Source organism: Kalmanozyma brasiliensis, assembly GCF_000497045.1.
Source record: "Kalmanozyma brasiliensis GHG001 unplaced genomic scaffold PSEUBRA_SCAF17, whole genome shotgun sequence".
Classification (NCBI taxonomy): domain Eukaryota; kingdom Fungi; phylum Basidiomycota; class Ustilaginomycetes; order Ustilaginales; genus Kalmanozyma; species Kalmanozyma brasiliensis.
The window spans coordinates 410,181-434,266 of record NW_015961956.1 but is presented as its reverse complement, the minus strand read 5'-3'; the positions used below and the strand labels follow the sequence as shown (position 1 = coordinate 434,266).

Genomic DNA, 24,086 nt, shown 5'->3' with positions numbered 1-24,086 from the left:
TTGGATCCGAGTCGATCCCCGGCTCTGTATCAGAAAGCGGTCCCCATTCACAATTCGCACAAAGACTTGGCCTCGGATAGACGCACATACCAGCTTGGCCCGCCTCCACTTGATACGCTCCTGCCTGTCCGGGTCAATCTTTTCCGCTTCTTGTCCTTCCGACGTCTAAATTCGTTCTCTCCGAGCATCCTCTTCCATCCATCGATCCATTCGCAACCAATCAGGTCGACTCAGGGGACTTGCAGGGCGAACAACAACGAGCGCAGAGACAACAAGACAGCATCGCGCCCAGCATCCAAAGGTACCCTTTCGAAACGCGACAGAACCAAGCAAGATGATCGGAGCCGTCTCTCGTAGCGTCCTGGCCACTGGCTTCCGCAGCCAGCGCGGCGCCAGTGCGACCCTCTCGGTTGCAAAGGCAACCACTCTTGCCTCTCGCCGAACCCTGCTAGCGCCCGTGCAGCTTCGAGCTCTGCACACGTCGTTGCAGTCCCGTGCAGCCAACCCGCAATCGGGCAAGCCTGCCTCGGACTCGTGGTCGCACACGAAGCAGAACATCAAGGAGGAAGCCAAGTCGATCCGATCGAGTGTCGAGTCGGCCATTGCGGGCGGCGGTGCGTCTCAGTCATCGGAAGCGACCGGATCTGGTGCCAACACGAGCGGCGGCGGTGGAGGTGCCTCTGGTGCGGCCGAAATCCTCAAGGACGCCAAGAGCATCACGTCCGAGATGGCACAAGAAGTGCCGCGTCCGGCTCTGCTCTGGGGTAGCGCCGGTATCATCCCGTACGTGAGCACGGCGGCGGCGTCGATCTGGCTCGCGCGGACGGAGCACCAGGTGAGCATGGGGCTGGACAAGTCGATGGACAGCGAGACGGCGAGTGCGCTGCTGCTGCATGCGCAGAACATTCAGGTCGGCTTCGGTGCTGTTCTGCTCTCCTTCTTGGGTGCTATTCATTGGGGATTCGAGTTTAGCAAGTACGGTGGACGCATTGGGAACATGCGCTATGCCATCGGTGTGCTTCCCCTTGCTCTCGGCTGGCCTACTCTGCTGCTGGCCCCCCAGATGGCACTTATCGGCCAGTGGGCGGCCTTCGTAGCGGCCTGGTTCATCGACCTGCGCGCAACCACCGCCGGCTGGGTCCCCAAGTGGTACTCCACCTACCGCTTCTGGCTCACCCTCGCCGTCGGTTCGAGCATCATCGCTACCCTCGCCGGTACCAACTACTACGCGCCCAACAGCCGCAGCACCCTCGGCGGCACCGCAGCCAAGCTCGCCGAAGAGGTCAAGGCGGATGGCCCCACCAAGATGAAGCTGCTCCAGCAGAGCGCGCACGGCAACAAAGGGGGCGTGATCAAGCACACCGAGGTGGGCGGTGATGTTGAGGCCACGAGTGCGGGTGCCAAGGGCGATAGCTATGTGACGATCGGCAACCCGAAGCGCAAGGAGGAGGAGCGCAAGGAGAAGGAGAAGGAGGAGGCGGAGAAGAAGAAGAAGGAGCAGGAGGAGAAGAAGAAGGAGCAGGACGCCAAGGCCGAGAAGAAGGATGTCGATGAGAAGAAGAAGGAGGATGAAGAGAAGGAGGACAAGGAGGACAGCGAAGGCGACGAGGAGAAGGACGAGTAGGCTCGAGCGTTTGCATTAGAGCTCGTTGTTACCAACCTTCACTAGCACTGCTGTCGACTCGTCCTCTGTCCCGCACTTTTGTACATAGCATCTCTGTTCCAATTCGAAACGTACAATCGTTTCCACAACACAAGCTGAACAGGCTGCCAAGGATGGAGAGGCCTGCTCGTGTGACCTTGGACCAGGTGCGGTCGAGCTTGAGGCAGGGCCAAAGTTTATCGGCCGATACAAGTCCATCCTCTGAAACAATGGCTGGATATGCACGAAGCTGCAGAATAGAGCGCACGTGCGCATCCGATTTCGTTCTCCGCTTCGATGGGATTTTCGTCCTTTGCTCGTCAGCTCGACCGTCATCATGGCCTCACTGTGCTCTCATTGTGGTCATCTTCAAGGTCATGGGCTCATGAGGACGATCAAGCTTGATACAGGCTTGTTCATGGCGAGTACTGAATCAAGGTTGGGAGCACATGGTTGGAAAGAGAGAGTGTGAAGCTTGCAAACCAATCGAAACAATGGTTCGAGCCAATTTTAAATTGACGACCACCTTTTTGCGGGTCCCAAAGCTCGGTTTTGGCGGATGCATCGCCTTGATTCAAAACGAATCACGGGCCGGCTTTCTTTCATTTGTGGGACACACACGCACCTCGCACACACCGGTGATCTGTTTGTTACCTCGTCATTGCGGGCTGGCAGCGAGGGACGGACGCCTTGCAAGCTCGTGCACCCAAGGAGGGCTAGACTTGTTCGATTTTCGTCGCCGGTAGAAGCGGAGGAAATCGATTTCTTTTTTCGGGTTTCATGCCCTTTGGCTCGCTCGTTTAGACTGAGATTGGGTGGGTTGCGGTCCATCGGCTAAGGTGGGTGAGCTCGAGCCTCGTCCTTTTGCTCTTTCCTTCCTTTGTCGTCGTCGTCGTCGTTGCTGCCTTCCTTCGTGACCACCTGCATCATCCACCTTCGACCATCCGACACCCGCCCGCACCCAGCATCGCTCGCTTTTGGCACTATCGCCGCTCGCTTATCGTATCAGCCCACCGTCGCGCAGCCGCTCCTTATCGCACCGCTCCGTGAAGCACACACAACCGACTCGGATCCAGCATACTAATACACACAATGTCGACGCAGCCACTCCTCCAACGTACCGCTGGCAAGCGCATCGCGCTTCCAGTGCGTGTCGAGCCCAAGGTCTTCTTTGCCAACGAGCGAACTTGTACGTCTTGATCCACACATCCTTACTCTCATCCAGCCCAAAGTTGAAAACTTTCTTTGGTCTGCCACGATCATCACGAGAGCCTTCAAGACTTGACTGCAGGGCTATCTTTCGGTCTCTGGAGCGGCCCACTGACTCTCTACCTCTTTGCATCCGTGTTTACGCTCCCTCTGCTCGCATCGCAGTCCTGTCATGGCTCAACTTCACCGTCACGCTCTCCGCTCTCGCCGCGGGGTTGCTCAACTTTGGTGACCGCATCGGTCGCATCTCTGCTGCCATGTTCTCGTTTGTTGGTGAGTGCCCGCACCCCGAACTCTCCCCCTCACGCTCCCATTGCCTCTTGCTGACTTCCTTCTTTGGCGTTTCGGTATGTAGCGATGGCGATCATGGTCTACGCCCTGCTCACGTACCACTGGCGAGCGAGCGCGATCCGCAACCGCGGCAGCGGGCCGTACGACGACAGGTTGGGCCCCACCGTCCTCAGCGTCATGCTGTTGATCGCTGTGCTGGTCAACTTTATCCTCCGATTCAACGCCTGATCGTCCCCGGCTTCAGCATCTACATAATGGGCTCGTGCAATCGAACATGTTTTTGATAGTGTTCTCGCTTGTGGTGGATGTTATGGAGGCGATCGATGGAGGATTATGAAGGGATGTATAGGTAGATGGACTGTGTGACGGCAGCTGGCGGCGGGAAGAGCGGCAATGTTGGAGTGCGGTCGAGGGTCATAAGCCGCACTGGCAACGGGCGATCGTGCCGGGAAACGGCCGGGGCTTGCCGCTTCGCCGTGTTCGGCAGCATGCCGGCCAGCACTTTGATAGAGACTCATACGGCATCACGATGTTTGCGGCCGCTAGACGGATGAAACATGGACCGTGGTCAATCCCAAGCCCGGAAGTGCACGAAGCAGACCGTCGAGTGCGATGTGCACTTGACATGGTGCCGCCCGCCCCCTCTTTCGTCAAGCAAACGCGAGAGCCTGTATTTGAGCCATGGGCTTGAATTCGAACTCGTCCGGCAGACTGCTCGTAGCTTTCATGTTCGCACCACACGCTGGGATGTGGTAGATAAGCTTCGTTGACTGAGATCAAAGACATAGAGCAAGAGAGAGATAGACAGCGAGAAGAGATCGAGAAGCGATCGAGAGAGAGAGAGAGAGCGATGTATGAATAGATACAAGTACAAATGCGATGTGTGAGATGGGGGGTGAGCAGGCTAGCCTGAATATGCGAATGCGATGCGGGGGTCTATACAGTGAAACACAACGAAAGAGTGTCGAGCAACTTGGGCTTAGGCCGTGATGCTGGCGGCAGTGGCAGGGGCCGTGGTGTTGGTCGGCGTTCCCGCCTGGTCCATGACCATCTCCATGGCCGTTTCCCCTGCGGCGACGCCCATCCCTGCGACCCCGAGGGCGCCGAGAGTCGCCGCGAACTCCTGCAGATGATTCCTCCTGTACTCGAGAATGTCCTGCACGAGCACACTCGGCCTGATGGGCTTCAACAACCAGTCGTCCATCCCGGCCTGCTTGCCTTCGTCAAAGTCCCTGTCCGCGCTGTGCGTTGTCGCTGCGACGATCCTCGCTCGTTGATGGGTGAGAACCATCTCGATGACCTCGCCTAGCGCGCCGGAGGTCTCGACATCCGGGGGGTTGGCAGACTGCGCCTGCTCGTGCATGCGGATCTGGCGTGTCGCCTCAAAGCCGTCCATGATGGGCATCGAGATGTCCATCAGCACCAGCGCGGGTCGATACTGCGCATATCGGTGCACAGCCTCGAGTCCGTTTTCGGCCTCGACGACGTGGATGTTTTGCTTGCGAAGCGGGATGGTGAGCACCTTGCGGTTGATCGGGTTGTCGTCTACGACAAGGACGGTGAATGGCAGCGAGTCCTCGGGTGAGCTGGCGCCGCACATGATCGAAGTGGCTTGCTGCAGCGCTGCTGCGGAGGTCGACGGCGGTGGAGGCGTGGTAGAGGGTGAAGAGTTGGACGAGTAGTCGTAGCAAGAGGACGAGGAGGACGAGGAGGAAGAGTTATAGTACGGGTCGTACGCCATGCTCGGGCTGGATGATGGGTGCGACATGAGGATCGCTGACATTGATCGTCTCGCTGTACGAGAAGCAGGAGCAAATGTCGGTGGGTTGGGTTGTGCTGGCGAGTGGTTGACGTTGATATGACCGAAGAAGACTCCTGAGTTGTCAATTGTCAACGGTGGGATGTGAGGGAGCTTGGCTGCTGCGTGGGGTTCAAGAGATGAAGAACGAGCAGGAATTCAGGTATGAGTTGGACGAAGTAGATGAAGCTATGAGCTGACGATGATAGCGAGCAAGTGGTGATGTCGGTGGTGGGTCAAGAGGATGAAGGAGGACGAAGAGCGTAGCATACAACCGAGAGATAGCAAGCAGAGTTTATCGCGGCGGCTCACGCTCGGACAGCTCACAGCGGCACAATAAGCAATGACGATGTAGAGAAGCCTCGGACGGCACCACGCAGCAACGAGGCTGACAGAAGCCTCTCGCTTGTGCAAGCCCAAGGGCTCTTTCTCTCGGTACAGGGCTTCCGGCCACGCGCGTGGCTCGGCAAGGCAGAACGAGGGAACTCTGCGCAAAATGCGTCACAAGTTTGTTTTTGAGCAAAGGCCGGTGCAGGCCAAGCACACCAAACCCAAGACTAGCGGAGTTGGTCAGGAACACAAAAAGAGGATGCCGTCGCATGACGACGAGGTGCCGCACTTGACCAGTATCAATTGCACTTCGGTGTCTCGAAATCAAGCTCAGCTAAACACCCTCTTTCGTTCGGCCATGTCGTCCAAGAGAGCGCTAAAACCAATTTGAGAGTCTGACAGAAGCCAGCGGTAGCGAGGGTCGGTCAACCATTCAAGCCTCTGGTGCTGACAGGGATCTGCGTCGCCAGTACCCTCCCAAGCCGGCACGCAACCCGCCTTCTCGGTCGTCTGCACGTTTGCCCGTCTTGGCCATTGCCCGCTGTACGTCTCTGCCTCCCGCTCGGCACTCGGCATCGCTCAGCGTTCATCTGTGTCCGCCTGTTCTCCGCTTCATCTGCCATGACTCAGCCATGTTAACCACCCTGCTGAGCAAAGGCCGTTATACTCCGCGTGCCGTTCTCAGGGCGACGTGTAGATTCCGCCGTGGTGTCTTTTTGACGTTGACGAAGAGGTGCATGGATGAAAGGCGAGGTTCGACAACTCAAAAGAGTGGCACGAGGTGGGTGACAAACAATAGAGCGAGCCCCTATCCTTGTTGCACACATGCCTCGGTGCTCATTGCTCTCGTCCATCGAGAGCGACCGAGATGTGTCCGTCCGCGTCTTCTCGCCACCAGCTTGACGCTTCTAGACGCATTGATGCGATCCCGTCGAATTTGAGGATGGCATGCGGATGGTTCTAAGAAGCGGCTACGGAACCACGAAACACGGCGACGCGGGAGCAAATAGGGGCGCGCGCGTGTGAGACTTTTTCTTCCAGCGACGATCGGAAGGGCTGCAGCGGGCAGGACGTGGGCGACGCCCGATGCAAACCCACCAGCATGCACCTCGAGCAAATCCCGGACGGCTGTGCGGGACGTCAAAACTTGGACCCACCTCCAGAAGCTCGAGCGCGCTTACTGCCGGGCCGAGGTATCGACGCAGAGAGTGTTGCGATGTCGCAGGGCTGACATTAAGGCGATCAGCTGCCGAGTGAGCCATGGGTCCGAGACGAGGAGCGGCATGGTCGGCAACGTCAGCATCTTTCAGGAACTTGACACGTTGCATGATTGACACTTGCTTACCTCGCTTGAGCTTGCAAGGCACAGAGCTTCGCCAAGCGAGCCGAATGTCGCGGAGGCCATCTCATAGCGCAGCCGAGCAAGCTTTCATCCGCCTGCCGAACAGCTTTCCACCTTTGCCTCGCTTGGGTCCTCCCGCGCTAGCAGCGCCGTCTCAAGGCCGCCAACACCATCAATTCGCAGCAAAGTTGCTTCCTACGACCTCTTGTGACGCTTTGCTCGCCTGCTGGCTCACGAATGCGTCCGCCCACGAATCGGGATAGGCTTCGGCGTTCCACGTTGTCGGAGTGTATTTTCTTCAAGGTTTAAAAGATTTTCCTTCCAACGCTCAACGCCGCCCGCTGCACGCGGAGAGTGTTTCTGACGTCGTCGTGCGCTGCCAATGGGTCGCCGTGCGAAACATGTTCCTACGGATTAGGCTTGCGTCTGCCTCTTGCTGATCTGTCTGCTGCTCCTCGGCCCGTATCAGAGCGAAGCCGAGCACGACGGGTTCACTCGTTGCCGCCCGACTTAGCTGAGCGCCGTCTGTCATCGGTCCCGAGAAAAGTTTTTGCCGGCGACACGTGGCATCTGTACAACGTGAGTTTCCCGCGCTGCGAAAGGTGTGGTTGACCGTCGATCGCATAAGTTTTGGTCGCAGGGAACAGTTTGTCCGACGTCCGAGGAAGAATTTTCGGTATCGGTCAGGTGAGGGACTGACTTAGATGGCATAGCGTACATTGCCGTCTGTGCCATGCTCATACTGCAGAAAGAGCTTGCACGCAGCACACTGCGATATGACGGTCCCGTCTCGCTGAGTTGCGAGGCAGTCTCAAAGCCACACCATTCAGACGCAGTTCAAGCCACCAACGCTCGGAGACTTAATCGGGGATTGCCCCCATTGTGTATCATATACTCCGCTCGCACGACGCTATTGTGTGCGTGTTCCGATTCCCGAATCCAGAACGTATCTGACTGTGAGGTCGTCTCTCTCCCGGTCTTTCGACAGGCCGTTCGACTTTTGCCCGAGCTACCACATCCGACCTTCGGATGCCAAGATCAAAAGAATCGATTCTTGGCAGGCTGGCGGATGCGATCGCGTGCATCTCCTGCAGCTTTGTTCGGGACAAGTCGCAGAGGCGTCGCTTAGGCACCAAGTCGAATGCTACAGTTCAACATGACTCGAGCTTTCATTCGGCAGCAACCATAGGCCGAACCGAATGGGCCAATCCATTTGCATTAGCGAGGACACCTTGTGTCACCTCTGCGTTTCTCGGGAACCATCTCCGCTTCGGCAAGACACTTTCTCCAACCGAACGCAGCGATACCATGGTACATGGCACACCTGCTGTTCACGCAGATCCATAGCTTAAAGAGCATCAGGCCACATGTGCAATGCGATTCGGACTCAGCAAGACCGGCTCTTTGCACGGTGTCTTCGCGACAATGGTGTTGCGCAGGAGGAGGAGAGCCTCGATCTGGGACGAGGATCGAGCAAAAGGGTCGCGACGAGCTTTATTTTTTTGTTTGCCATAAAAACAAGGTTTTTTTTAAATTAGGCTCGCGCTCGATGACGTGGTGACTATGGTTGCTGGTGATAAGGGATGGTACTGCCGCGATTGTGTTGTCGACAATGAGGGCGATGGATAGGTCGTGTGGGCCGCATCGAGCTGTGCAGGCGTTACAAAGCTTGGACTCAGGATGAGGACGATCCCATGCAAGCTAGGAGCTTTCGATCGCGATTGTTTCGTTGGCACCATCGGTGATCCGCCCCCGTCCTGCACACGAGACCCATCGTCGACCGAGTAAGTAGCCGGTCCGTTCTGACTGACATTCCTACGGGTCATCCAGCTAACGATGCCTACTCGATTTGCACTTGAGACAGGGTCAAACGACAAACTCCTGACATCTCGGAGCCAATCAAGTTGACAAGGTTGGATGTACTTCGCACAAAGGCAACCGATCATCGTCGTCGCTAGGGGTGTGAGGATCTTTCAACATTCAACGGACCCTTTCATGCTTCTGGTTGCATCAACCGGGACCAGGTTCGTATCGCCGCCGCGGTAGTGACTTGGCGTTGCTAGCCTTTGGCGCGATTGCAGCGCTTCTCTTGACGATTGAGTTGGGAGTTTGAGCTTGACTGGCAAAGGTATGGCTTTGCCGTCAACTCCGTCGAGACGTCTGCGACGTGTCGCCAGACGACAAAATGGACGCTGTTCGATTCAGCAGAGCCCCTTTTCGCCATGCTTTGTTGCACACCTTGGAAGCTGCGACTTCCTACCGTGGGCTACATCAACGTTCGCGGAGAATGCAGCGTGCTCAAATGTATTTGTTCCAGACGTCAAGCCTGGACACCCCGCTGCAGTAACGCTGCGGACACAGTGAGCAGCTGCACGATGGTCTTGACGTCAGCCATGCCAGCTTCCAACCGCTCTATCTCGACTCTCGATGATCAGCTCGACCATCTGCAATCGTTGTTGCGATGTCAGGCGAGTGCGCTCGGTCCTTCTGCTGATTTTCCCGGGCCACACCAGTACATGGCGCCTCGACTGCCGACAGCGTCAGCTTTGATCGTGGACTCGCAACCTGTCGCCATAACGATGCCGCAAGACCTTTCCTGGCTGCTTGACTCTGTTCAGCAGACGGCTGGAATCTCTATGCCTTCGGACAGCTTCGCCGGTCTCGTTCCACCCGTAGATGATCTTATCGGCTCAAGTACGCCTCTAGCGGCATCCGACTGGGCCTTTCTACAACCGCGATCCTTCGAAATAGCGAGCACAGACTCTCTGTATACCGCCGAGGCTGCGACGCTAGCCCGAAGCTTCTCGGCTCAGTCTGGGCTGCAGGCCTTCCCACCGGTGTTCCGGCACTCTAGCGGTGCGCAAAGGCGGGCAGACACGCCCAGAACGACCCTCACTGCCCCAAACTCACTCGGCGAAATGCTCGGCGCGGTTGGGCCTGAAGGATCAGTCCTTCCACAACCTACCATCGAGCCTCCTCTCGAGAGTCAGAGCGTCCAGCATTCTGCATCGTACCAGAAATCGAAACGGAGCCCAAACGAGACAGTCAGCTGCGTAGCACTGCCTCAGGTCTTCACAGATCTCATAGTCGTTGTGGATCTGGCGGACACCGTCCTGTACACTAGCGATGCGGCACGTCTCTGCGCCAGCTTGCTGTCCAATTCGACCACGGACAGTGGTGGCGACGAGAGCGCGGGATGGCATGCACGGATGACCGATGATCGCCGAGTCAAGTTTTCAGATCTTCTCGCGGACAAGCACGCGGTCGACTGTTGGCAGCGCGCTTGCGTTTCTCTTCAGTCCCCGATATCAGCCCTTTCAAGCAGAGAACAAACACCCAATAGGAGCGAGATGATCCTCAAGCGGCGGACTCCAGACGGAACGGAAGCGTTAGTCGAGGTCGTCATTGTCGCGCCGACACAAGATTGCAGCTCGCACCGCCGTGAGTTGATGATCCTAATGCGACCTGTGGCACTACCCTCAGTGGCTGCTGTACTGCACAATCCTTTCGGTGATCCTACAACGCGCGCATCGTCACTGCCAGACGAGCTGTCCAAGCCAGAGTACAATCAGCAAGCCGTCAGTCACCTGCTCGTGTCTCGATCAGGGCTAATACTACGGACTAGCCATTCGCCCTCCTCACTAGGCCCTACACCGTACGAGCATGACGCCGCGATCTTTGGCGACCCGGAATGCTGCCCTATCTTCGGACAGAGCCTGGTAGACGTGCCTCGTCTAGCTCCATTGCTGCCTGTAGTTACTCAGGTGGCTGTGGTTGGTCTCGCCCAGAGTGTCGAGCTCAACGCTGCCGCCGGAAGAGTCACAGCTATAGTTCGGCCTGTACTGAGAAGAACGATCGCAGTCCATCGGCTGCCGGCTGCCAAGGTCTGGATCACGCTCTCCATGCCGAGAATCGTCAAGCATCGGCCGACCGAAGCATGGAGGAAGTCGGATCTTGTTAGTCACTCTCAGGCCAGCCCCCTGCGTGAGGTCAGCAAAGGTCACAGGCATGGCTCGCCCCCAAAACTTCCCGCAGCAACAAGCGCCTGCCGAATGGAACAGACCGCGCCTTTGCAGGACAGCCTCAGTCCACTTATCGCAAGGCTTCGGGAGGAGAATCGCCTGCTGCGTCAGCAGGTCGAAGCGCGTCTACGAAAACGAGGCGCGTTGGATCTAAAGCAGCATATCTCCTCAGCATGAGCTCTACTCTACACTTCATCTGACACCAGTGCCTCGATGAAGCAACGTCTCCTCGTGTAGTCTAAGGTACGACAGAGGGAAGAGGGTGTTGATATTTGCCATGAACAGCTATATGTATACAACGGTGCCCCCCCCGCATAATGGTGCTCCCGGACATAGCTCAGTTGGAAGTAGCGATGGTTTGTAATTGGAAACCCTAATCCGGTATTAACGGAAAAGCACCATAGGTCGCCGGTTCGATTCCGGCTGTCCGGACTCCCTTTTTTGCTTCTTGTTCCCACTAAATAACCAAGCGTCTGACAGAGAAGTCGTGGAGGACAGCCGACACGGAAGAGGTTGTGCATGCTAAGACACTTCAGAGGAAAGGGTGGGAGTTTTGTGTGTGCAGCGCGCTAGATGGGGTTTTCGAGCTGACCGGCAGAGCCGGCTGGCGTGGTAACCGGCTACCGAATTCGAACCCGACGTGCGCGAAATTGATAGCCGCGAGAAGAAGCTCGGATCGTGGCGCGCTGCCTTGGTGCAAGATCGACACTTCGCAACGCATGTTCTGACCCTATTGCTCAGACCACCACAAAGACAAGATAGCCGACGGCAGGTCTTTCTTTGGCCCGACACAACTCAACTGCCCCTCCAGCTCAACTCTTGCAGGCTGTAGGAAGGGATCGCAAACAGCCGGACTTCACTCACGTTGAATAGACACCCCGGCCCGGCCCCGCTTAGATGCACCTTTGGCGGTCGACTCGATTTGCCGGCAGTCTTAAGCTCGATAGATTTGGTCGAACAGCTTCGCAATACAGGTGCTTCTCTCACCTCTTCGACGTCCATAGGGCGCTACCAGGATTGGCTCAACACAGAGCCGTCGGCATCATGTCTGACGACTCCAGTGCCGCCTCGGCGGGCAAGCGCCGAATCGAGACCATCGGTCGACACGTCCAGCGTGTTGCACCCATCACCACCTCGTCCACCTCCCAGTCACCACCTTCGCCCAACCCCAGCACCTTCACAGACGACCGCGAGAAGCTCGGCACCTTCACCCTCGGTCCCAACGTCGCCATTCCCGTGTTTCAGCCCAAGCTACCCGAACGCCTTCCCTCCGACCGCCTCCTGCTCAATCTGGACGATCCCATCGCGCTCGAGCACCTCGAGTTCCTTGCCAAGAAATGGCAGCTTGGTCAAGACGTCTTTCTCCTCTCTGCCCCGGGTCCGTACGCCCGCAGGCTCAGTCTCACGTTCGCATCTCTCATCCAGCTGCCCTACGAGTACGTCTCGTTCCACCGCGATGTGGGTGAAGCCGAGCTGCTGCAGACACGAAGCTTGTCCGCTGGCGGCAATCTTGTCTTTGAAGACGGGCCTGTCATTCGGGCTATGAAGAACGGACACCTGCTCATCCTCGAGGGAGTCGAGAAGGCGGAACGCGGAGTCACGCCGATCATCAACAACATCCTTGAGAACCGAGAGCAGAACCTAGCAGACGGTCGTCATCTTATCCCCGCTGAGAAGCTGGCTGCGTTTCAGCAGGAAGAGGTGCAGCACAAAGAGGGCGGTGCGAGCCGCTTCATCCCTGTGCATCCAAACTTTCGAGTCATTGCCACGGGTGTGCCCGTCCCACCGTACCGCGGCTATCCGCTAGACCCACCTTTCCGATCGCGTTTCCAGGCAAGGTGGGTCGAAGGATCGGTGCAGTCCACCATTCCTCTGCCCGAGAAGCTCTCCGAGGGCGCACAACAGCTCCGCTCGCGCTGGAGCCAGTGGGCTGCCCTGCTGCGGTACCACACCACCCTTGCGCAGGGCAACGACGTCATCCCACCCACCTCCAGACTCCCCAATCTACCAACTACAGCGCTGCCCTTGCTCACGGATATCGTCAGCACCTTTCCTCCAGTCACATCGCTCATCAACCTCGACTTTGACGAGAGCGACCCGATCTTGCCTACTTGGCCCAAAGATATGCCCGTGGACACCGACAAGAACGTCGGAACCAGCTCGTCCACCCTGGCGCTGCTCAGCGCGGCATATCCGCAAGTGTTCGCGCTCGACGCGGAGAAACGACGTACGCTCGACTCGCTACTTGGCCAGCTGCAGATCCATGAGCAGCAGGGCGAGGGAGCGGATCAATCAACGCTCGCCGCGACCGGATTCTTGGGCTACCTCGTCGATAGCGTGGAACGCGTATCGCCCACCAGCGCCCAGATCACATTTGTTCACGTTGCAGGTAGCTCGCCGAGCGTCACGATCGAGGTTCCTTGTGGCGCACTTGAGCTGGCACCCGTGCCGAGGCTTGGGGACACGACGTTTATGGGCCAAGAGCTCATCGTCACTCCCCGAGTACTTTCGATTTACAGCCGGCTGCTGCAGCTCCACGCGCTGGGCAGGGACATCTGCCTCGTCCCCGCCAATAAGGCGGCGAGCCCGGACAAGCCTGGTGCTGCGTCGACAAGTGACCCGCTCGCCGCGGCAGCGCACCAGCCGTCGTCGTCTACGACCACCTGCATCGGACTGATGGCGGCGACACTCGGATACGCATACGAGTCGGTGTGGCTGTGGAAGGATCTGGGCGGAGGCGAGCTGCTCATGCGCCGAGCCACCGCCAAGGACGGAAGCACGACATGGGAGCCTGCGCCTCTTGTGCGTGGTGCTATGCAGGGTAAGCTCGTCCACCTTGCCGGTGTCGATGTGCTCGGGCCCACCTTGGGCAGTCTGAGCCGCCTGTTGCAGGATCGCGAGCTTGAGCTGTGGGACGGTGCGCGTATGACCGAGGGTGATGCTCAGAAGGACACGGCCAAACCCGCGTCCGCCGACCTGCTGGCTGGACCCACCATCTCTGCCGGCGAAATCGTCCCCATCCGTCCCACATTCCGCGTCGTCGCCACAGCCTCCAAACCCACAGGCTGGCTCGATGAGGAAGCCTCCACGCTCTTTGCCATCTGCTCCACGCGCGCCATGGACCCCGACGAGGAGCGTCACATCGTCCTCTCTCGCATCAAGCTATCCGAACCGACCTCGGACCTCAAGCGTCTCTTCGAGTTCGTCAATCGCTATCGTGCGCTGTCTGCGGATCCGAACTTGGGTCTAGCCAAGTCGCGCCGTCTGGGCACGCGCCAGGTCATCCGCATGGCCTCCCGTCTCGCTCGCTGGCAGGACGACTGCGACGTCCACGGTCTCATCTGGCGCAGTCTTCTGGTGGACTTCCTACCGCTGACGGTACGCGAGGTGATCGCCAACCTCCTCACCGAATGTGGGATCTACAAGCCTGGCACGGAAGGGGCGTTCCAGTACGTGCCGCGATTGTGGATCGGCGACCCACAGATCGTCGCCGGCGCCAACGGAGGTACGCTTCAATTCGCCCCCTCCGACGGGTCCGATCGAGAGTACCCAGTCCGCTCCATCCCGCGCTATGATGCCGACACCCTAGATCCTGAAGGCAAGACGCTCATCCCGGACCTCGGCGGTAGCTTCTATAACAATGCTCAGCAGAGCAGTCTCATCTGCTCCTTCGCCGAGGACCTGGTGCTGCTCAACGAACACCTGCTGCTGATGGGCTCCCAGGGTACCGGCAAGAACAAGATCATCGATCGCACGCTCGAGCTGCTCGGCCGGCCGAGGGAGTACATCCAGATGAACCGCGATTCGACCGTCGCCGGATTGCTGCAGCAGATCGCACTCGAGGGCGGACAGATCCGCTACCTCGACTCGCCGCTCGTTCGCGCCGTGAAGCTGGGCAGGATCTTGGTGGTGGACGAGGCGGATAAGTGCTCCACCGCTGTTTCTGCCGTGTTCAAGAGTCTGGCTGAACGAGGAGAGCTCAGTCTGCCCGATGGAAGACGCATTCGACCCGCTCGCAGTGGCGAGAGTGTCGAAGATGCGGGAGGGGATATCTTGGTTCACCCGACCTTCCGCCTGGTCCTCCTGTCCAACCGTCCCGGCTGGCCTTTCTTCGGCAACAACTTTATCGAGGTCATCGGCGAGGGGTTCAGCTGCTACGCCGTCGCCAACCCCGACATTGAGTCCGAAGTTCGCCTCCTAAAAGCAGCGGCACCCAACGTGGACGTCGACCTGCTTCGTCGCCTCGATCTGGCCTTCCACGACCTCCGCGCCGGCTTCGAGTCTGGGCTGATCAACCACCCCTACTCGCTCCGAGAACTCCTCCACCTCGTCGCGCACATGCAAAAGTACCCCGACGAGCCGCTCTCCAGCGTGCTGCTCAACACGCTCGCCTTCGACCTGCATCGACCGGAGAGCATCCGTTGGGTCGTCGAGACGTTGCGCAAACGCAATCTGCCCATTGAACAGCTTTCGCTCGATATTTTGCGAGAGCAGGACCTCGAGCGCATCCGCAACGCCGAAAAGGGCATCAAGGCCGAGTTTCATCCTGGTAAAGAGGACTTTGATCCGAAAAAGGCTGGGAGGGATACCAACCTGGACAAGCCAAAGGAGGGCAAAGTTGATCCCAAAAACGAGGCCCACGTCGGCGGGAACACGTGGAAGGGCGGCACCGGAGGCCGCGACACGATGGGCCTCGGCGGTCGCGGTGGCTACGGACGTCAATACACTGGCCACAAGATCCATCAAATCAGCAAGGAGCTCAAAAATGACGTTCCCGATCACCTCAAGAAGCAAGCCCGCGAAATGGCGCGCGAAGCCCTGGAGAAGGAACTCAAAGAAAACGGCATGCAACCCCACGAAGCGGTCAACCTGCACGAGATGAAGCAAAAAGTCGCCTCGCAGGTGCAGCACCTGTCGAACGTGCTCAACGATCTCAAGGCGAACCGGTACGAGCGGGCGTGGTTGACGCGGCAGCAGGAAGGCGAGTTGGACGAGCGACGCTTGTCTGAAGGCCTAGCTGGTGAGCGGGGGATCTTCAAACGACGGGCGGAGATGCCACCCGACCCGGGTGCGCCGCAGATCAAACCCAAGCGCATCCGCATCGTCCTGGATCTCTCCGCGTCGATGTATCACATGCAGTACGATGGACGACTGGAGCGCGAGTTGGAAGTGGCCCTCATGGTCATGCAGGCCTTTTCGCGGTTGGAGGACGCAACGGAGCGCTTTGCGGTCGACATCGTCGGTCACAGCGGTGATTTGGATATGATTCCCCTCGTACCCCTCGGTAGAATGCCCAAGAGTGACGGCGACATGTACCGCATCCTCCGCGCCATCGTCAGTCACACCCAGTACTGCGATTCGGGGGACAACACGCTCAAGTGCATCGAAAAGTCCATTCGACAAGTCAAGAGCCTCCTCCCCTCCCACCTGCCCCCGCCACCAGAGGGTAACACGATCAACGACACGACCAGCACAGGCCTAAATCAGCCCATCGTCGAACAGGACCCGCACCAAAGCCCGATGGACGACTACTTTGTCATTGTGCTCAGCGACGCCAACCTCAGCAGGTACGGCATCACGCACCAGCGCCTCGCACAGCTCCTCAGACTCGATGCACAGGTCAAGACGTCGCTCATCTTCATCGATAAGGGCAACGAGGCGCTCCATCTGGCCAAACAGCTGCCGACTCAGACGCACGTCGCTAGAGAGACAAAGGACATTCCGCGCATCTTGAGCAACATCCTTACGAGCGTCGTTCAGAATTCGTAGAGACGGTGGAAAAATTTCATTTCGTGGGTGCTTTTGATGACCAGATCAATAGACTTTTGAAAAGGGTAGGAACGATTGCTTCGCCACTGATGCTGAAGCGGTTTGTGCGCACCTTGTGTGCGTTTTCGGGAGTGTTGATGTGAGAATACGTTTTGGACGCCGCGTCATCGTTCGCTCGGCGTATCTGCTGCTCGCCCGTCCATCGACTCTGAGCTCATTCAGACTCGGGCCTTCTCTCGTCGCATCGCCTCGTGAATGATGCGAGCCCTGCCAGCCGCGCTCCGCCAGCTCGGCAGCAATGTCTTCCTCCCTCGCTCGACCCTTTCCCTTGTCCCTCATCGCTAGCGCTCTGGCCTCCTCCTCCAGCCGGGCCATCCTCTGCGTCGCCGCCGTAACCGCTCTCGCTACTCCATATCGCAGACCTAGCTCCAGCACCAGCCGGCACGTGGGTACATCCGGCAGGTGCATCGTCGGAATCGGATGCAGGAAGGAGAGCAGCAGATTCGTAGCTCGCCAATCCTCGTCAATCCAGACGCAAGGCAACGGCTTGTATCCAAGCTTCTGGCGATTCTCCTCGACGCCCCTCTTGAGGACCTGAGTGATTGCTGGGTCAGGACGCTCGATCACCACCTTGAGCCTGTCGGAGAACAGACACGGGTTCCAGGCAGCACAGGGAAAGGCGACTCGGTCTTTGGACATCATCACCATGTCCTGATCTCGACAGCCTAGAGGTAGGTAACAGTCCCAGAACGTCCAGACCGTCTGATCTCGCAGTTTTGTCAGCAGATAGTCGGGATCGATCACCTGGAAGATGGGAGCCTGCCATCCGGGTGGAAAGACGCTGGGGTCGTTGTGGTACGGGCCTTGGTGCGAAGCGCCTGCTGTTTCAGGCATATCATCGCCTGCCACGCTGCCGGCAGTGTGTGCCACAGTGGCAGGGCTCGTCACGTCATAGTGTGCTTCGTATGCTGTCGAAGAACTGACGCCGGTCACGTCAGCTGAGGTTTCCGAAGCCCAATGCGTGTCGGCCTCAACGATCGATGCGGCGCTCGTCAGCGAGCTCAGTCCGCGATTCTGCTGTTGCACAATCTCGCCTCGCGCCGGCCAGCATGCTTGTGCTGGATAGTAGGGCGGAGCCATGGAGGTGAAGATGTTCGAAGCCGCGTGGTTGCTGTCATAGGGAGCTGGAACAGGCGCGGGAGGAGCTTGGCTTGGCTGTAGCTCCGCAGCGGAACACATCTCTCCCTGTTGTGGTGCTTGCTGTAGCGCAATCCCACCTTGCACTGCCTGCGCAGTCGCTTGATAAGGTCCAGCGTGCGACCATGCCTCCTGGTTTCGCACGGGTGCGACGGGAGCGGGCAAATTGAGGATGCTTGGCGATTTCTGGAAGGCGTCGAGGTCCAGCTCTGAGACTGCGCCATCCGTCTGAGCAAGTCGAAGTTGCGCAAGTCGGCCTTTGGCGTTCTTTGCTGGAGCTCGCTTCGGCGCCGCCTTCTTTCGCGACGCAGCAATTGGTGCTGGAGGTGTACCGAGGTCGACTGTTGGCTCGACCGCGGCCGGATCGGCTGCTTTATCGGCTTGAGCTTGGACTTGATCATTCGCTTTGCTCGGAGGTTTCCGCGTGACCTTCCCTTTGGCCTTTCCCGTTGGTTCGACAGGCTTTGTATCGTCATGTGGTGGGGATGTCTCGGGCACGCTCACTTGGTGCGACAGGAGCGCCTCAATCGGGGCGGCAATGATGGTGGCAGGCTCGATCGCCGGCTGCTGCAGCTCCTGCAAGCCTTCTGGCTCAGCCACGGCAGCACTTGCTGGCTGCTTGCGCGTTCGGACTGGGGTCTTCCGAGTCTTCTTCGGCTGCGACACAGGTTCATCCTCGGCAGGAGCTTCGATCGTATCAGCACCCGCACTGTCTTCAAGATGGCTGTTGGCTTGGACGTCAGTGGCGGCCGGCTGCTTTCGACTTCGAGCAGGAGCCTTGCGGGCCTTCTTCGGTTTGACGGCTTCGTTTTGTTCGAGAGGAGCTACGGCGGAAGTTGGGGCCGCATCAGAGTCGGTGCTGCTACCTTCTTGCGCATCCGCGACAGGGCTGTCGTTCTGATCTTGGCCGCTTCCCGTCCCGACGGCTTCCTGTGGCTCATTCTGCTGCGCTGCTGCCTTCTTCCCTTTTGCCTTCGGCTCTTTTTTCGGCTTCGGAGGCGCTTTGGGCTTGGGGGGTGCCTTCTGCTTTGAGGGTGCTTTCGCCTTCGTAGGAGCCTTCGGCTTTGCAGGAGCTCTGGCTTGCTTCTTGACTGGCTGCTTGGGATCGGATCCGACTGTGCCTGCGTCGACATCAGCGTCCGCAGCAGAGTCAGGGGTGAGGCTCTCGGAGTCGTCCAGTTTCTGGCGTTTGGCGGTATCTGAAGCAGCATCGTCGACTTCTGCTGTGCGAATCAGAGGATTGGCTGACTCGGAAGCCTGGGCAATGGTGTCGTCCACAGTCGCAAGCTCGGGCGGTGGAGGGGTCGACAGGTCGCCATCGTCTTGCGCCGTCTCGTGGTCGGGGGCCGGCTGTACTGTAACAGCAGCCTCGTGTTCGACTGTATTGAGAAGCGAGTCCATCATCAGGCTCATGCCTGTGTCTCCCCTCCCGTGACTCGCATCACGATTCAGAGACTCTCGGTCGTCGCCGTCGTGTGCAGCAGCTGTCGGAGTTCGCCCTCGAATGGGCTCGTTCTTCGCCTCGTCAGCCCGAGGAACGAGATTTTCCGCTTGTTGCTCATCGATGTGTGCTCCGTCGCTGCCGTTCATATGTCCGTCGACGGGTTGCAATGGGGGAGTCGCCAACACCGCTAGTCTTTCCTGCGTGTCTGGCTGCATGGCAATCCCCATCGAGGCATCGTTTTGGCCATCAGACTCATAGTCGGAGCCTGGCGCGTCGGCCGAGGAAGACGCTGGTGAGGCGGCGTCTGCCGGAGGTTCATTTTGGTCAACGAACGAGGCACGAGCTGTCTCGTACGCGATGTCGTCGACTGCTCCTTGACGTGGGGCCGGCGGCATGTCACCACCTTTGCTGAGATCGGAACGTGCGTGCGAAAGCTGATAGGAGAGGTCGGTGCGAAATTCGGTCTGCATCGCAGGAGATTCCGGGGTGTGGTGATCTTCGGATACTGAGCTAGCTGCCACCAATTCTGGCACCTCTTCGGGTTCCTGCTCCCGTCGAAGAGAACGTGTCTGGTTGCTTGACATTGCGCCTTCCATGACACCTTCCTGCTTTTCGGGTCGGCGACCGCCGCCAAACAGATTGGACACGTATGCTGCGAAAGTATTCCCACTGGAAGGATGCGTAGCGACAGCCTTCATGTCAGCCGGGGGATCAGGACGTCGAGACAGCTCCACCCTCTCTTCCGAACTCGATTGCTTCAAGCAGTTGAGAAAGGTCGTCGGTCGGACTGTGAGCTGATCAATTGGCTGAGCCAAAGCTAGTGATGGTCGAGCGTGATGACTGATGACGGATGCAGCTGGTGTTCAGAGGAAGAGGTGGCTGTGCTGGGCAGACGACGTGCTCGCGCATGAGATAGGTGAGGATACTCTCGAACGGAGTCGTCAATTGTCTTATCAGACAGAGCTGCTAAGAGTGTGTCGATCGAGATGGGTTGATGAACGAATCAGGCGAGCTGCGTCCTGCAAGATTCCCACCAGAATACGCAGAGAAAGTCCAGATCTGCGCTGAGCTGATTCGTTGCTCGAAAGCGACAAGCCGACTTCGAATTGGCTGAGACGACCTTTCTCAGAGATGGTGGAGATGCTGCAGGTGAGTTGTTGGAGTTTTGGAGCGAGGTGGGCAAGACAAAGTTTGACCAAGCTTCGTGTTTAGAGACGAAACTTTGTCTGCGAAGCCGTCCCTCCCGTCGCAATGCAAAAATTTGGCCAAGCTGCACGAATATGAAGTCGTGGTGTTCGACCTTTCGAGAGCTCGCAACGCGCTGTGATTGAGTCGACACCTCGTGATGTGGGTGAGTTGGAAGTGCGTGCATCCGTTGGCGGGACCTCGAGGTGACAGCGCGCCGAATGAAGTGCAGGTGCGTGGTGAATGGTGGGGGTGTAGACGGATGGATGAGCTCGACAACGCTGTGCTTTTATGAGTTTGCGTATCGGTGGCGACACATCCTCGCTCTTCTGCGTGACGCCAGATGGCTGAGTCGTCGCGGCAACTGCTCATTCGCTGCCTGGTCGCTTGTGTTTTGAATGGACATTGCGTGGCGGGAAGTGATGGCGAAAGGATCGATAGCGAGGCGAGACGAGGCGGAAAGGCAAGGCAAGAGGCAAACGAGGTTGATGCGCAGCAGCAAAAGCGGATGGCTGATGAAATGCAGTGCAGGGCGAGCCTTCGGAAGGTTTCCATGACTCGCTACCCTTGCCCCTCACTCCGCAGAGCAACGCCTGTCGCCCGCCACCTTTCTCACGCTCTGATCAGATGAATGTGACTTTGAAGAAGGTCAAAGGGTGAGAGGACTGGTCATTCGCCTCGTCGGAAGCAACCCGACCTCTTCATTGGCCATGCGCTCGTTGCGAGGCTGCTGCGCCCCAGCTCTTCGCCCTTTCGACTGGTCATTGTCCTGCTCGGCTGACTAGCTGTGCTTCCATGCATTCACATTAGCGGAGTGGCCCGAGCAGACTGAGCAAGTGACAGAAGCAAAGGTGAGCGAAGCTTGTGACAACGGACCGAGGCAAAGCCAAAAGAGGGTCTGTGCTCGTTAATCGAAGCTGTCAAGGGATTGCTTAGCCAAGTCAGAGCTCGTTCCTGTCTGCTTCACTTCAACTCGCCGACAGGGTCCAGATCCTCTACTTCTGCAACACATCACCTTCGTTGCCAAGTCAAGGCCAGTGCGCAAAGTCAGCAACAATGAAAGGCTGAAGAAGCGGGGCTGAAGTCGCGGACAAGGCGCATGCATGTGGTCTGTGCTCTTCTCCCTCAACTCGTCACATTCGTGTGACAATCTGGCTTTCGACTCGCGAAGCTGAAGCGTGGGAAAGTAGCCACCTCTTCAGGCGCATTTGACCATGGCGGCTGACCGGTTCAGACCGCTCGACCTCGAACTGAGCTGCCGAATGAGCCGCAGCTTTGACTTGCATTACAGGACCACGAAGAGCTGAAGCAGCGAGCTCTCACGATGGATCGCTCCAACCCACGCCGGATTTGTCATATGGAGTGTGTTGCAAACCACTTTTGATTGCGGTATCGAAAATGCTGAATCCGAGCGAAGGCTATGGAGAACGCGATCAAGGCTCGGTCAGTGTGAAACCGCCATCGACGCAGAGGATCTGGCCATTGAGATACTGACAGCTGGCGAGGAACTGCGTCGCCTGCACCATGTCCTCCTCCCTACCCGGCCGACCGGCTGGCAGCGCCATCTCGTCCATCTTGCCCTTCAGCGTCGAGATGCTGGTGTCGTCGTTCTTGTCCTTTGCTGTCATCTGCGATGGGAACGTTCCGGGAGCGATCGCGTTGATTCGGACCTTGGCCGTGGTCGCAGCTGCCACCTCGAAGGCGAGCATCTTGGTGACATGGTGGACGGCAGCCTTGGAAGCATTGTATGAGACGTGCAGCTGCGACTGCTTGACGACACCCGAGATGCTGCCCGTGGTGATGATGGTCGACGACCAAGCAGTCGATGCTTCGGTTCCTTTGGCGAGCAGCGGCAGGAAGGCAAGGCTGAGGAAGTAGAGCGCATAGACGTTGATGCGGAAGAGGCTGTCCCAGTCGTCGGGCGAGTTATCTTCGAGCGACTTTTTGGCGAACTCCTCGATCGAGAGACGTTGCTCGCGGTGCTCTGGATGCATCTTGAGAGAAGCGTCGGCGGTGTTGGAGCCTTCGTTGAGCGGTCCGACGACACCAGCGTTCGAAATGAGGATGTCGAGCTTCGACTCGTGCTTGCTGAACTCGTCGGCGAGCGAGAGGCAGCCTTCCTTAGTCGAGATGTCGGCCGTGAGCGGAATCAGGGGTCGGTCGTCCGATCCGTGAACCTTGGCCGTCTGCTCCAAGACTTCACCCCTCCGGCCGACGATGTAGACTTTGGCTCCGGCGGCGCGCAAACCTCGAGCCTGCATCAGTCCGATCCCTGTGGCCCCGCCTGTGATCAGGGCGATCTTGCCAGTGAGGTCAAACATCTTGCCAGGAGCTAGATGCTCCGCGGCCGTGTGGTCTGCTGGTGCTGAAGAGTACGACATAGTTCGTTCGCGATGATGGTCTTTTCACGTTGCAAGAACAGCTTCGACGATGGAAGCGGCGTTGATGGTAGCGGAAGGAGCGATGTTGAAGGCGTCACCCGGGAAAGGGGCGCTGTCCTTTGGCTTCGTCTATATAGCGACAGCCTCATAGATGCAGTAACGATGCAGCACAGGCGGCTGATTCACCCCGACAGCGTGCTTTGATGATGACGATGCATTTTGGTGACCGAGTTGAGGACGCTCAGGGTCCACTTCGAAGGGGAAGAAAAGCAGCAGAAAATCGCTTTCTTCCGATTTTTCGCTTTGCCGACACGTCCGTTGAGTCAGCATGAGCCGTGCACGAGCAAGCGCATCATCGGATGCATCATCAACCAGACGAGCGAGGCCCGGCGCTCGCCATCGTGCTTGCGCGAGATGCTCGCGATCAGAGAGCTCTAGAAAAGGGCCCGGTCCAGAGGCTGACAAGGAAGCGCACGTGGGGATGTAAGTAGCCGGCGGACTCTCTTCGCGATCTACCGATGATCGGCGATGCCTGGGACAGCGAGCCGGCTGATGGATGCCGAAACGATCCTCCGTGTTGCTTCCTCATGTTGTCCGCTTGTGCGGTGGTATCGGAGACGACCAGCATCCTCGAGTCTGTACAGCTCCAAGCCGCCGAGATCTCGTTCTCGAGATCGACCATCGCCTCGGTCGATGCGCACGCATCGCTGATCACGGGTGTCTGCGGTCGTAGAGATCGTCATCGAGATCGTCCATCTTGGACGCGCCAGCACCACTACCTGTGGGAGGATACGACGAGTGATGATTGTACGGCTGGTGCGGCGCATCGAGATCATCATAGAGATCGTGTTCGGCTGCGTTGATGTCGAATGCTTCCGCCTCGTCATCGCGCATTCTCCCGTACGCACTGCGGCTGCCCGAAGCACCGCCACTGCCGTACGAACCCGCTCCGCCTGATCGGCCGCGACCGAAGAGTCCGCGAATGCGTTCTGCTAGTGCTTCGCGAGCGTTGTCGCCAAGGCACGATGAGAGGGCGAACCAGCCGATGGCTAACGCTACACCAATGCCGAGGATGATCCAGAGCGGCAAGAGCGAGGAGGACTCTGCTCCGGACTGGCGGCGTAGCAGCGTGTGTAGTGGGGCGGTCGAAGGCATGATAGCGGCAGTCTACTTCGTGTGCGGTTCTTTGTGTCGGAAGGAGGAGAAAAGCTTAGAGAGACTGGCCAGATTCCTGTCGTTATAGGCGCCTTCTAGACTCGCGAAGGTGATACCTGGCCTCTGAGGCAGTGTTGTATGAAGCGCTTCTGTTGCGATTAGTCGCGAGTGTGATATGCCGAACCTCTCGAATGGTGTTGTAGTTGAGCGACGAAGAGACTGTCGAAGGATGTCGATTACGAGCTCGGATGACATGCCCAACTTGGTGGTGCGTGCTTGAGAAGCGTGCCGAATTCTTCCCTGCTTTCGGCTTAGTAGGTC

At 58.2% G+C, this 24,086-nt stretch overlaps 7 protein-coding genes and 1 non-coding gene across 8 annotated transcripts; 4 read left to right on the top strand and 4 right to left on the bottom strand.

The window, feature by feature from the left end:
* Nucleotides 1-334: 334 nt before the first annotated feature.
* On the top strand, nucleotides 335-1,624 carry PSEUBRA_002154 (Protein of unknown function DUF3429; the record flags this gene model as incomplete). Its single annotated transcript, XM_016435324.1, has 1 exon — nucleotides 335-1,624. The coding sequence occupies one exon, from the start codon at nucleotides 335-337 to the stop codon at nucleotides 1,622-1,624; it is 1,290 nt and encodes a 429-aa protein (XP_016293385.1).
* A 1,110-nt stretch (nucleotides 1,625-2,734) lies between these two features.
* PSEUBRA_002153 (protein of unknown function DUF202) lies at nucleotides 2,735-3,370 on the top strand (the record flags this gene model as incomplete). Its single annotated transcript, XM_016435341.1, has 3 exons — nucleotides 2,735-2,831; nucleotides 3,017-3,124; nucleotides 3,207-3,370. The coding sequence occupies 3 exons, from the start codon at nucleotides 2,735-2,737 to the stop codon at nucleotides 3,368-3,370; spliced, it is 369 nt and encodes a 122-aa protein (XP_016293384.1).
* A 751-nt stretch (nucleotides 3,371-4,121) lies between these two features.
* On the bottom strand, nucleotides 4,122-4,925 carry PSEUBRA_002152 (Signal transduction response regulator, receiver domain protein; the record flags this gene model as incomplete). Its single annotated transcript, XM_016435304.2, has 1 exon — nucleotides 4,122-4,925. One exon carries the CDS (start codon nucleotides 4,923-4,925, stop codon nucleotides 4,122-4,124), a length of 804 nt encoding a protein of 267 aa, XP_016293383.2.
* Nucleotides 4,926-10,960: 6,035 nt separating this feature from the next.
* PSEUBRA_006455 lies at nucleotides 10,961-11,066 on the top strand. The gene is made up of 2 exons: nucleotides 10,961-10,998; nucleotides 11,031-11,066. It is a non-coding gene; the product is annotated as a tRNA-Tyr (tRNA).
* Nucleotides 11,067-11,678: 612 nt separating this feature from the next.
* On the top strand, nucleotides 11,679-16,403 carry PSEUBRA_002151 (ATPase, dynein-related, AAA domain protein; the record flags this gene model as incomplete). The annotated part of the gene is made up of 1 exon (XM_016435319.1): nucleotides 11,679-16,403. One exon carries the CDS (start codon nucleotides 11,679-11,681, stop codon nucleotides 16,401-16,403), a length of 4,725 nt encoding a protein of 1,574 aa, XP_016293382.1.
* Nucleotides 16,404-16,448: 45 nt separating this feature from the next.
* On the bottom strand, nucleotides 16,449-19,742 carry PSEUBRA_002150 (uncharacterized protein; the record flags this gene model as incomplete). The annotated part of the gene is made up of 1 exon (XM_059464754.1): nucleotides 16,449-19,742. The coding sequence occupies one exon, from the start codon at nucleotides 19,740-19,742 to the stop codon at nucleotides 16,449-16,451; it is 3,294 nt and encodes a 1,097-aa protein (XP_059321238.1).
* A 1,920-nt stretch (nucleotides 19,743-21,662) lies between these two features.
* PSEUBRA_002149 (Short-chain dehydrogenase/reductase, conserved site) lies at nucleotides 21,663-22,610 on the bottom strand (the record flags this gene model as incomplete). The annotated part of the gene is made up of 1 exon (XM_016435299.2): nucleotides 21,663-22,610. The coding sequence occupies one exon, from the start codon at nucleotides 22,608-22,610 to the stop codon at nucleotides 21,663-21,665; it is 948 nt and encodes a 315-aa protein (XP_016293381.2).
* Nucleotides 22,611-23,321: 711 nt separating this feature from the next.
* Nucleotides 23,322-23,765, bottom strand: PSEUBRA_002148 (uncharacterized protein; the record flags this gene model as incomplete). The annotated part of the gene is made up of 1 exon (XM_016435293.1): nucleotides 23,322-23,765. The coding sequence occupies one exon, from the start codon at nucleotides 23,763-23,765 to the stop codon at nucleotides 23,322-23,324; it is 444 nt and encodes a 147-aa protein (XP_016293380.1).
* Between the last annotated feature and the right edge of the window lie 321 nt (nucleotides 23,766-24,086).